The following is a 12496-nucleotide window of genomic DNA, read 5'->3' as shown; positions in this document are numbered from 1 at the left end:
ACATATTTAAGATTTCTTTCCATGAACCTACTTGCTCTTTACTTGTGTTCTAATGTATATATTTACTGTACGATGATACACGGTATCTGTCTGTGCTTACCAGGTGGACTCAGCCACCACACCTAGCAGTGCTATGTGTGACACGCCCTGGTTGTTTCAATATGAAAAGATAATAAACAAAGAACTCCAAACCATCATGAAGGTTGTGTTCTTTACACTTGGAAACCTCTTACTCATGTGACTATCTACATTTGAATTCCGTTTCACACCATTAAGTTGAATACATTTCATGCAGTTCATTTTGCTGCCATGAGAGGGGAAGAAATCCAGGGGTATCGGACAATTTGATCCACATATCGGTTCACAGTTGATGTCATTCCTCCTCAACCATTCTAGAATGTTATGTTTCTTCTTCACAACATACTTCTCCCCTACAACGAGAGTGAGACTTCTGAACTGTTGGCTGAAAACCCAAATTCTCATTATCAAAGGAGGTAATAATGAACATCAAATGGGTACAATGTACAAATGATCAGACTCTTAACGTTTTGTGAATTTCTTGAATGTTTCTCCATGATTTTTCAAAGTAGTTGATTGCAAAATGGACATCATGCATAGGCGTACAAGGTTTCAAAACAGAACTGACAGTGAAAGTATGCCTCCTTCAGTATGCCATATACTTTATGACATGTAGGCCTAATGTACACTACATGACCAAAAGTATATGGACACCTGCTCGTCAAACATCTCATTCCAAAATCATGGGCATTAATATGGAGTTGGTCCCCCCTTTGCTGCTATAACAGCCTCCACTCTTCTGGGAAGGCTTTCCACTAGATGTTGGAACATTGCTGTGTGGACTTGCTTCCATTCAGCCACAAGAGCATTAGTGAGGATGGGAACTGATGTTGGATGTTTAGGCCTGGATTGCAGTCGGCGTTCCAATTCATCCCAAAGGTGTTCGATGGGGTTGAAGTCATGGCTCTGTGCAGGCTAGTCAAGTTCTTTATCACCGATCTCGACAAACCGTTTCTGTATGGACCTTGCTTTGTGCACAGGGGCATTGTCATGCTGAAACAGGAACGAGCATTCCCTAAACTGTTGCTACAAAGTTGGAAGCATAGAATCGTCTAGAATGTCATTGTATGCTGTAGCGTTAAGGTTTCCCTTCACTGGAACTAATGGGCCTAGACCAAACCATGAAAAACAGTCCCAGACCATTATTCCTTTTCCACCAAACTTTACAGTTGGCACTATGCATTCAGGCAGGTAGCATCTCCTAACATTTGCCAAATCCTGACCTGTCCATCGGACTGCCAGATGGTGAAGCGTGATTCATTACGCCAATGGCAGCAAGCTTTACACCACTCCAGCCGACGCTTGGCATTGCACATTGTGATCTTAGGTTTGAATGCGGCTGTTTGGCCATGAAACCCATTTCATGAAGCTTCAGACGAAACAGTTTTTGTGCTGACATTGATTCCAGAGGCAGTTTGGAACTCTGTAGTTATTGTTGCAACCAAGGACAGACAATTTTTACGCTCTACGTGCTTCAGCACTAGGGGGTCCCGTTCTGTAGAGCTTGTGTGGCCTACCACTTCGCGGCTGAGCCATTGTTGCTCCTAGACGTTTTCTCTTCAAAATAACAGCGCTTACAGTTGACCGGGGTAGCTCTAGCATGGCTCAAACTAACTTGTTGGAAAGGTGGCATCCTATGACGGTGCCACGATGAAAGTCACTGAGCTCTCCAGTAAGGCCATTCTACTGCCAATGTTTGTCTATGGAGATTGCATGGCTGTGTGCTTAGACACCTGTCCCCAACGTGTGTGCCTGAAATAGCTGAATCCACTCATTTCAAGGTATGTCCACATACTTTTTTTTATATATAGTGTATGTTGTAAAGCAGGTTATTTTTGTATTTTTGTATTTATTTTATTCACCTTTATTTAACCAGGTAGGCCAGTTGAGAACAAGTTCTCATTTACAACTGCGACCTGGCCAAGATAAAGCAAAGCAGTGCGACACAAACAACAACAACAACACAGTTACACATGGAATAAACAAGCATACAGTCAATAACACAATAGAAAAAATCTATATACAGTGTGTGCAAATGGTGTGAGGAGGTAAGGCAATAAATAGGCCATAGTAGCGAAGTAATTACAATTTAGCAAATTAACACCGGACTGATAGATGAGCAGATGGTGATGTGCAAGTAGAAATACTGGTGTGCAAAAGAGCAGAAAAGTAAATAAAAACAATATGGGGATGAGGTAGGTAGATTGGGTGGGCTATTTACAGATGGGCTATGTACAGCTGCAGCGATCGGTTAGCTGCTCAGATAGCTGATGTTTAAAGTTAGAGAGGGAAATATAAGTCTTCAGCTTCAACGATTGTTGCAATTTGTTCCAGTCATTGGCAGCAGAGAACTGTAAGGAAAGGCGGCCAAACAGGTGTTGGCTTTGGGGATGACCAGTGAGATATACAGTGCCTTGCGAAAGTATTCGGCCCCCTTGAACTTTGCGACCTTTTGCCACATTTCAGGCTTCAAACATAAAGATATAAAACTGTATTTCAGTTCTTTCCACAGATTCTTGATTGGATTCAGGTCTGGACTTTGACTTGGCCATTCTAACACCTGGATATGTTTATTTTTGAACCATTCCATTGTAGATTTTGCTTTATGTTTTGGATCATTGTCTTGTTGGAAGACAAATCTCCGTCCCAGTCTCCGTCCCAGTCTCTTTTGCAGACTCCATCAGGTTTTCTTCCAGAATGGTCCTGTATTTGGCTCCATCCATCTTCCCATCAATTTTAACCATCTTCCCTGTCCCTGCTGAAGAAAAGCAGGCCCAAACCATGATGCTGCCACCACCATGTTTGACAGTGGAGATGGTGTGTTCAGGGTGATGAGCTGTGTTGCTTTTACGCCAAACATAACGTTTTGCATTGTTGCCAAAAAGTTCAATTTTGGTTTCATCTGACCAGAGCACCTTCTTCCACATGTTTGGTGTGTCTCCCAGGTGGCTTGTGGCAAACTTTAAACGACACTTTTTATGGATATCTTTAAGAAATGACTTTCTTCTTGCCACTCTTCCATAAAGGCCAGATTTGTGCAATATACGACTGATTGTTGTCCTATGGACAGAGTCTCCCACCTCAGCTGTAGATCTCTGCAGTTCATCCAGAGTGATCATGGGCCTCTTGGCTGCATCTCTGATCAGTCTTCTCCTTGTATGAGCTGAAAGTTTAGAGGGACGGCCAGGTCTTGGTAGATTTGCAGTGGTCTGATACTCCTCCATTTCAATATTATCGCTTGCACAGTGCTCCTTGGGATGTTTAAAGCTTGGGAAATCTTTTTGTATCCAAATCCGGCTTTAAACTTCTTCACAACAGTATCTCGGACCTGCCTGGTGTGTTCCTTGTTCTTCATGATGCTCTCTGCGCTTTTAACGGACCTCTGAGACTATCACAGTGCAGGTGCATTTATACGGAGACTTGATTACACACAGGTGGATTGTATTTATCATCATTAGTCATTTAGGTCAACATTGGATCATTCAGAGATCCTCACTGAACTTCTGGAGAGAGTTTGCTGCATTGAAAGTAAAGGGGCTGAATAATTTTGCACGCCCAATTTTTCAGTTTTTGATTTGTTAAAAAAGTTTGAAATATCCTATAAATGTCGTTCCACTTCATGATTGTGTCCCACTTGTTGTTGATTCTTCACAAAAAAATACAGTTTTATATCTTTATGTTTGAAGCCTGAAATGTGGCAAAACGTCGCAAAGTTCAAGGGGGCCGAATACTTTCGCAAGGCACTGTACCTGCTGGAGCGCGTGCTACGGGTAGATGTTGTTATCGTGACCAGTGAGCTGAGATAAGGCGGAGCTTTACCTAGCATAGACTTATAGATGACCTGGAGCCAGTGGGTCTGGCGGTGAATATGAAGCGAGGGCCAGCCGTTGAGAGCATACAGGTCGCAGTGGTGGGTGGTTTAAGGGGCTTTGGTGACAAAACGGATGGCACTGTGATAGACATCATCCAGTTTGCTGAGTAGAGTATTGGAAGCTGTTTTGTAAATGACATCGCCGAAGTCGAGGATCGGTAGGATAGTCAGTTTTACGAAGGTATGTTTGGCGGCGTGAGTGAAGGAGGCTTTGTTGCAAAATAGGAAGCCGATTCTAGATTTAATTTTGGATTGGAGATGTTTACAGTCTAGCCAGACACCTAGGTATTTGTAGTTGTCCACATATTCTAAGTCAGAACCGTCCAGAGTAGTGATGCTAGTCGGGCGGGCGGGCGCGGGCAGTGAATGGTTGAAAAGCATGCATTTGGTTTTACTAGCGTTTAAGAGCAGTTGGAGGCCACGGAAGGAGTGTTGTATGGCATTGAAGCTCGTTTGGAGCTGGGAATCCACTAAACAAAATATAATACATTCCTCTTTTCCTCCTGATACAGATTATATCATCAGGTTGTATTTGCTCAATTATTTTGGAACAATGCTCTGAAACAAAGTCCAGTATTCTAATACCTTTTTTGATTTACTATCCACTGTCTGTTATGGATTAAAAATCCGGCCAAAGGTCCATTAAACCATCAAAACAGACAGCCTATTGCGTTCATTTCATAGCGGTACTTCAGGACCGAGCCCCGCGAGAGTTTGGTGTCAGAAACTTTTGTGGACTAGGATCACGTCATTACCTTTACTAACCACAAGAGGGCAATATGTCCTTTAGTTTGGGTTTTTTATGTACCACCCTTATTTATTGAAATCCTGTATATAGGCTGGACAGTTTAGGCCTCAACAAAGCGTTGAATCGGGGGTGCATTTTACCAGTGCGTACAATACTAATTGTTACGTCATAATTGATGAGGTTTAAAACTGAACAGAAAAACTGGTTCGATCAGTCTTATCTTCGTTGTGGACTGGACAACCTAGTGTTAATCATTGGACACGCATTCACTTATTTTACACGGAAAAGACACGGAGAGTAAAGGTATGTTACTTTATTTTCAATACTGTGGTTATTGTAAATGAGGAGAAGAAGCATTGTACAGATTTTCAGCAGAATAACATCCAATTGTATTAATTTATGTGAATTAAAATGTAGCCTATAGGCAGGCTGTCATTGACCAAAACATTTAAGTAATAGACCACTCAGGCTACTGTAAAGATAGGCTGTAGCATGTAGGCCTTCTTTCTAATGACTTCAAGGGGTCAAAGGTTATTACCCTTAGGTTGGGTGCCAGCAAAGATAATCAATTATATTGACAAGATAGTCGAGTGACCACTCTAACAATGGAAATACATGTCCTGGATGGCAGGCGGGAGGGGGTGAGATCAGGTTCTAGCTAAAGACAGGGCTAGCTAAAGACAGGGCAGATGCATGTGTGAACAACAGGCACAACTCCAATATAAAGTAGATTATTTTCAAAAGTTGCTGAAATGCCACGAGTGTCCACTTAACAGTGCATTCCGAACAACCTAACCATTCCAAAACTTCTATTCGATCAAATTAGCATCACTCAGCAAGTTAGCGATTACATTTTTTGTTGACCAAATTTGATACAAATATTCTTCACTTCGTGGTCTTATTTTTGTGAACAAATTTTGGGTTGTAAACCCGCGCTTTGCCTCTTCCTCTCTGGTGAAAGAGCAATTAGAGCAATTATTAGGTGAAAGGATATAGCCTCACCTTCACTATAGATAAGATGTGACCAACGAGATGGCTAAAGGTGAGGCATGTACAGGACTTTCTGATGTCTTTCAGGGGTCAGAGGTCAAACGTGATGACCTCACCCTCATAGATATTGAACTCACAGCCTCTTGAGGACCCTATCAATAATGCTGATGACATGCAGGATGAAGTCAGGTAAGTAATTTACACAAATTATCCATTCACACATAGGTCAAAGGTCTATACATTATGGCTAGGTCCCAGTGATCATAGAGATATTATTTTCCTCTGCACAGATATGAAAAAGATCAGCCTGATACTGGGAGCCTGGACCAGTTCTTTGCTGATCAAGAAATAGCCAGCCCAACTCAGTCAATAGCGGCTGAACCGGAGGCAGAGATGCAGGAGGCTGGTCTGAAGTCAGCTGACCCAACCCAGTCACTAGAGGCTGAAATAGAAAGTGAGATGCAGGCTGATCTAGAGACACCCGGCCCATCCCATGTACAGGAGCCACACCAGACTTCTCTACTCAACTCTGGAGACCTGAAACTGGAGGTGAGGACTGTAGTCATCTCTCAATCTAATCGACTAGTTGCATTGTGTGTGTGTGTTTGGGAGGAGACAGTACTAGAGTTGATTGAATTCCAGCCTAACTGTACTTCCTGTCGTCCCCAGGATACTGATGTGATCTTCACCACCACGCCCACGGCCCCCCAGGCTGCAACGTCCCAGAACAGCCTTGTCAGGCTGCAAAGAAGCTCCCCAGACCTCTCCACCTTTGTGCAGGACATGACTGACAAGTATGTTGCTCTGTGGCTTTCCTATTCTTCCCTTGACTGTTTGATTGTATTATAAATCTTTTAGATTCCTAGATATGTTCCCCATTAGAAAAGTTATCTTTTTATTTCCTTTTCAGACACTGGAATCTGTTGAGTGAGAATATGCGTGCCAAGGTGAGTTAAAGTCAGTTCCTGTCTGCTTGGTTAGTGAAATGGTGAGTCATCACATGTCATTATATCGATACAGTGTCTAACTTCTCTATATGTTCATTGCAGTTAACTAGAGATGAGTTTACTGCCAAGTGCATGGACATTGTCACATGGGTGAAGAAGATCAAATCGACAGTTGTGGTTCCTGCCCTTGACCTCACCATGCAGATAGAGCTGACTGAGTTGCCAGGCTCTCCTGGATCAGGAAGTGAGGAGGCAGTAACTTCTCTCTCCCGCACTGTGAGATTAAGTTGTACTCAAGGCCCCAGCAGGAGCACCAGTTCTAAAACTTCCTGGAGCACACCTACACCTTTCCCCTCCACTCCCAGGTAAGCACCACTATCCACTTCCCTCCAAGAAGTTCTACCCTCACACATTATTCCCGTATCCCCCACCATGTGTACCAATAACCAGCCTAACTTAGTGCGAGATACTGCTTAGATGGAACACAAAATCTCTAAAATGTTTATTGGTTTACTTCTTTTGAGTAGTAATAATAATGAGGTTGAGTCCAAATACAGACATTTTTGTGACTATGTCTCTGTTGTGTGCATTCTCTAGGTCCATGACCTCTTTGCTGAGTGAAGAGGACGATGAAGACTTGATCCCTGGAGAGTTCACATATCTCTCTACACCTGAGGGGGACAATAGAGAGGTGAAGGGCAGACCCTGCTCAGAGCCACTCAGTTCTGTGTTTGGCCTGTCTCAGAGCTGTGTTTTCAATCAAATGGTCCACAGTGGAGCATGCAGGTCGCTGAGTGAGATTGTACTGCCATCCAGCCGGAGTAGGCAGAGGAAGCTCATGCCCATCATCGTCTCCACAGACACCAGATTGGTAATGGAAATTGTGGAGATGGTGATGAAAGTCATCAACTCCAGGCTAGCTCAGCTAATGCTAAATGTGGGTTGTAGTCAGGGAACTGAAGGTCAAGGCAGCAACTCTGCAAGCATTCAGTTTGCCCAAGAGATGCTGAGCATGGCAACTGCATCAATGTATGCCCACGCCATGGAGCATATTGCGCGCGGCCGCAAGTCCAGCAGTCGCCAGTCCAACAAGTCTCCGCTTGAATTAGAGAGGGAGCTTGAAGCCATATTGGGTCCTCTGGCTGGACAGGTAATAGTCACCATCATCAATAGTATCCTCAGGACTAAAGACAATGGAATAACTGAGCAGGAACGGACCACCCCTTTGAGTTACTTCCTTACTGCGGTTTCTGCTGAAATTCAAAGCATGGTAGTTCAAAGATCTGCAAGTAGACATTCCTCCAGGCAGTCCATCAGTGACCACTTGATGAATATCTCCAAGGGCAAGATCGTGAAAGCCGTTCAAATTAAAATGTGGCAACTCTATGGCGAGTCTACCAATGAAAGCTGCATATCAGCAACTCCAACAATCCAGAGCCTGTCCATGTGCTCATCCAAAGAATCCCTTTATGATTGGCCTCTCACCTCAGACGACGTGCATCCAGCTAAGTTCCTGTCTAGCAACAGAATTACAGCATTGTCGACTGCTGTTGTGGATGTTGTGTTTAGCGATGTTCTTTATAATCTTGGACTTTCGGACAGCCAAACACTGTTAAGGCCACAGTGCACCGGCTCCAGCTCATCAATAGACATCAGCGGTGTTGCTGGGGAGATGGTCAGACAAGTCTCCATAAAACTCCAGCCCTTTGTGTCTGAGAGCAGCCTGGAGGCCATGTCCATGACTCATGACTCACCATCTCTGCCCATCTCAGACTCTGACTTGAAGTTCTTGTGCTCTCACTCAGCGGTTGCTGTAGCAACTGCCTGCCAAGCAATTAAAACTGAGCTTGAGATTGAGATGAGTCTCAACCCAGCCACAGAGGCCGGCTCCCAGGGTAACCTTGCTGCCAGAGACCTGGTATCTTCTCTGTCACAGAGTCTTGAGGACATAGATGTTTCTCACATCATTCAGGGCCTTAAGGAGGCAGATGTGACATTTGCCAATCTGAACGAAATCCCTTCGACCGACACTAATAGATTAGAGGAAATCTTATCTGCCCATATTTCCCCTGAAAGTATTGCAGCGGCATCGGTTGATCTTTTTGATGGCGTATTAGGAGACTTGCATGAGGCATTTGAGGCAAATAAGGTCTCAGCAGCCACAAAATCTGGTCGCAAAAAGTTCTGGGTTGAAGTACATACAAGTTCACAAAACCTGTACACCAATGCGCTGGACAAACTAAATAAGTGGTTCAGTTTACACCATCTCACTGAGGAAAAAGACGTCCCTCTGAATACCAAGCTCTCTCCAACTGGACCACTCCTAACTGAGGCCTGTGTGGAGGTATCTCCTGTGCAAAAGACCAGTATTAACAGCTCTAGTATGTCCTTCAGGTCTCTGAGTAACATCCCAGACAACCAGCTAACCCTCAATACATGCACTAAAGAGGTCATCAAACAGGTGGCCTCAGTTCTGAAGGTTGAGGCTTCTAAGGAAGACTGTTCTTCTTCCGTTGGAGGGAGAACATTAAATGTGTTCTTGGAGTTCAGCCAGAAGTTGGATGCTCTCATCTCAAAGTTGGAGGACCTCCCCATTTCAGGTGAGTTTTCCTCGCTCACACAGCCACAAAGTGCAGTCAGCAGCAGCAGAACCTCTAATATTTCCATCGGGAGTATCCTAAGTGTGGAGTTCCACACAAAGGCCAACCAGATCGTGAGTGAGGCTATCCTTGGAGCTGCAATTGTTTTCATTGCTCGCAAAGCCAACCATTTGGAGCTGAAAATGCCTGCTACCTATTCACAACATCTGTTTGCAGCAGCCTCGGACATTGTGAACATTATTGTGGAAGACCTAGAGAGAGAGACCATGGATACAGAGTCCCACCACACACCTAAAATAGTTTTTGACAAGTTCCTGGATGTGGCTCACAACATCTACTACCGAGTGAGGGATAGGCTGAAGGTCTTCTTCTCCTTGTCCCCAGTGCCTGCCTCCAAAACCAAAGATGTGGTGGATTCCATGCCTGTGGAGAAACATGGATACTTTGAGGCCTCTGACACTGCTCATGACCCGGAGCGACTTCAATCTGTCAGGAGTGAGAAGTTGTTGACAAAAGACAGGTTAGCCAAGATCGAAAGGTCTAAATCCCTTGCGTCTCGGGGTGGCACATCAACAGAAAATCAAGACTTTGACACCTTCACATTGACACCCACCAAGAGCATGTCAGTGCTGAGTGATCACAGTTTGAGAGGAGCTTTTCCTCTCTTGAGTGAAAGTTGCCAACCACTTTTGACTCTCGAAGACTCAACAGTGGCAGTCACTAAGCATAGCTTCACCAAATCTGCTAAGAACACCCTCAGCCAGATCCTAAATGTGATCAAGTGCAGAGTTGTTGCCTCGGATAATTCATCTGTTGGACAGAAGACAACTGACATGTTGGACTCTCTTCTTGAGAGCCTTGACCAGTTGACTGCAGATGAGATAAAGGGTACAGCGTCCCACAACTTGATCACAATAGATATGCCAGAATCACTGCCTGAGCAATCCTTGACAAAATACTTGTCTACTCCTGTGAGGAACCAGGATTCTTCCCCTGCAAAGCTTGTGTGTCAACCATCATGCCTGATACCAACATCCATGTCTGACACCAACATTATTGTGAAAACTATAATGGAAACGCTGGTGACGGACGAATCAAGGAAGACTTCAGCAGAGGACAACCTTGAGAGGCTCGTCTCCATTGAAACCATTCAAGGTGTGTCAGACGACCTCATCACAAAGGTTCATGGTCTCATTCAGGAGATCACAATAAGCCGGCAACTTCAATCCATGGCTGCCCACAGGAGCTTCTCTGAACCGGCATTGCCAAAGCCAGCCCTGAAAAAGCTGTCAAGGAATGATGCCTCTGAGCTCGCCTACAGCTTTGCCGAAAATTCTATTAGGACTCTCCTGGGGCAGTGTTTAAATGTGTCGCTCGTTTCCACCGGAGTAAGGCAGACGATGGATCAGGTCACTAAGATAATGACCAACACAGTGATGGACACCCTGACTGATGTGTCCAAGCCCACAGTGAAGTCAGAGGATGGTAAGTTCAATTGCCATTTTAACTCTGTAGAGGAATCTTTTGTAACGTGCTCAATAGATTGTTTCTTATGATGTAAAGTTTACTGACTTCAACTGTGCCAAATGTATCGTCTCTACCTCTCCCAGAATTAGTTTCCAGGTTAGTCCCACCAGATGAATTCCCCACCAAGAGCCTTAACCCAGCTGATGGCAACGCTGAGGTGACGCCTCGCTCTGCTGGAGGGGAAAAGAATAGCAAGAAGTGGCGTTTCCTTTTTAAAATGCCTAACATCCCGAAGATCAGGATCAAGGTAGGGAGCTTTGTGTTTGGGAATTGAGTTATCCCCCAGCCAGTGGACTTATGAGATATTGTGAGGGCTCTAATGTCAGGATATATTTTGTCAACAGCTGTTCAAGAGAAAAGGACAAGCCAAGAAGCACCCTGAACTGGAAGCGCTGCCAACAAAACGTTTCAGTGATATGTCACTGAGTGAGTAATAAGCATTGATTATGTCATTTTAATTCATCACCATGTGACCAGTTTGTTACGACCTTGGCAAGAGTGAACAAAGATACAGTATCAGTCAAAAGTTTGGACACACCTACTCAGTCAAGGGTTTTTCTTTATTTTTACTATTTTCTACATAGTAGAATAACACATATGGAATCATGTAGTAACCAAAAAAGGGTTACACAAATCAGAATATATGTATATTTGAGATTCTTCAAAGTAGCCACCCTTTGCCTTGATGACAGCTTTGCACACTTTTGGTTCCAGAGGTTCCTTCCGCTTCCCCACCCATGGAGGACCTGATACCTGCACCTACTGCACAGGATCCCCAATCCCGTAAATGCCCCTTCGTGGTTAGGGTGTTTCGGGCCCTCTCTCGAGCCATCATCAGCCCCTTCAGAGGAGCTTCAGGGAAGAAGCACTAGATTAGTGCCTGATTTTAATAAACATTACTGCATTTATTTTTGTGTCTACAGCAGCTGTATGTGCAAAATAACAAGATTGGTACTTCAGAGTGATTTATAGTGGTAGACTTTTTATGGTCATTGATTGTGGAATACTGATATCAATAAAGACAAAATATTGCCTCTTATAGGGATACCTTGCCTTCAGTGTGGCATGCCCATATTCCAAATGTTTAATAGGGAATCCCCAGCTACCCACCTCTAAGACTCCTGAGACGCACTGATAATTCTCACAGTATCCCACTCATCCCACTCCTAGCTTATTGGCTATGCCTGGTTTAACAATAGTACTTCATCAGTCTTTTTTTACATCAGGATCGCTTAGGATAAACAGGGTGAGGCCTCATAAGTTTGATAAACACGATAACTGTAGTAGGTGTGGGGGAGCACATGGGCCAAGACTGAGTGACGAAGCTATGTCTTCCTAATGGGAATTCCTCGAACAGTGTGGCTTTTCCAAAGGGTATACAGCACATCCTACCATCCGTTACATGGGTCACTCGCAACACCAAAGCTTCACCCTTCACATGTCTTTCTCCATCATGGAATTTCACTCTATTTTTACCCCTGTTGATCATATCTTTGGTCTGCATGTTTGAGTGGGACATCAGATGGAATATTTGTTTGTGTGTAATATAGGACATCAAAGGCTTTGCTCATGGTATTTTAGTCTTAATAGGGAAAAGAGTGTAAAATATGTCAACAATAAGGAAGTAGACTTCAAACCAGGTAACTGAAATCAAATAGCAAGCCATTTCTTACATTCACAGAATTGTCTTTATTAGAACTCGCATTGACATGAGCATTTACTGATGAGTTCAGAG

At 44.0% G+C, this 12496-nt stretch overlaps 1 protein-coding gene across 1 annotated transcript; it reads left to right on the top strand.

The window, feature by feature from the left end:
- The first annotated feature begins 4806 nt into the window (after positions 1-4806).
- LOC109897337 (uncharacterized) lies at positions 4807-11669 on the top strand. The gene is made up of 10 exons (XM_031834176.1): positions 4807-5000; positions 5775-5876; positions 5978-6236; positions 6357-6481; positions 6598-6634; positions 6737-6999; positions 7232-10719; positions 10845-11008; positions 11106-11187; positions 11476-11669. Exons 2-10 carry the CDS (start codon positions 5860-5862, stop codon positions 11631-11633), a joined length of 4593 nt encoding a protein of 1530 aa, XP_031690036.1. The 5' UTR covers positions 4807-5000; positions 5775-5859; the 3' UTR covers positions 11634-11669.
- Positions 11670-12496: the final 827 nt, after the last annotated feature.

The sequence above is a fragment of the Oncorhynchus kisutch genome, linkage group LG10, assembly GCF_002021735.2.
Source record: "Oncorhynchus kisutch isolate 150728-3 linkage group LG10, Okis_V2, whole genome shotgun sequence".
NCBI lineage: Eukaryota > Metazoa > Chordata > Actinopteri > Salmoniformes > Salmonidae > Oncorhynchus > Oncorhynchus kisutch.
This window is presented reverse-complemented; position numbering and strand designations above follow the sequence as displayed.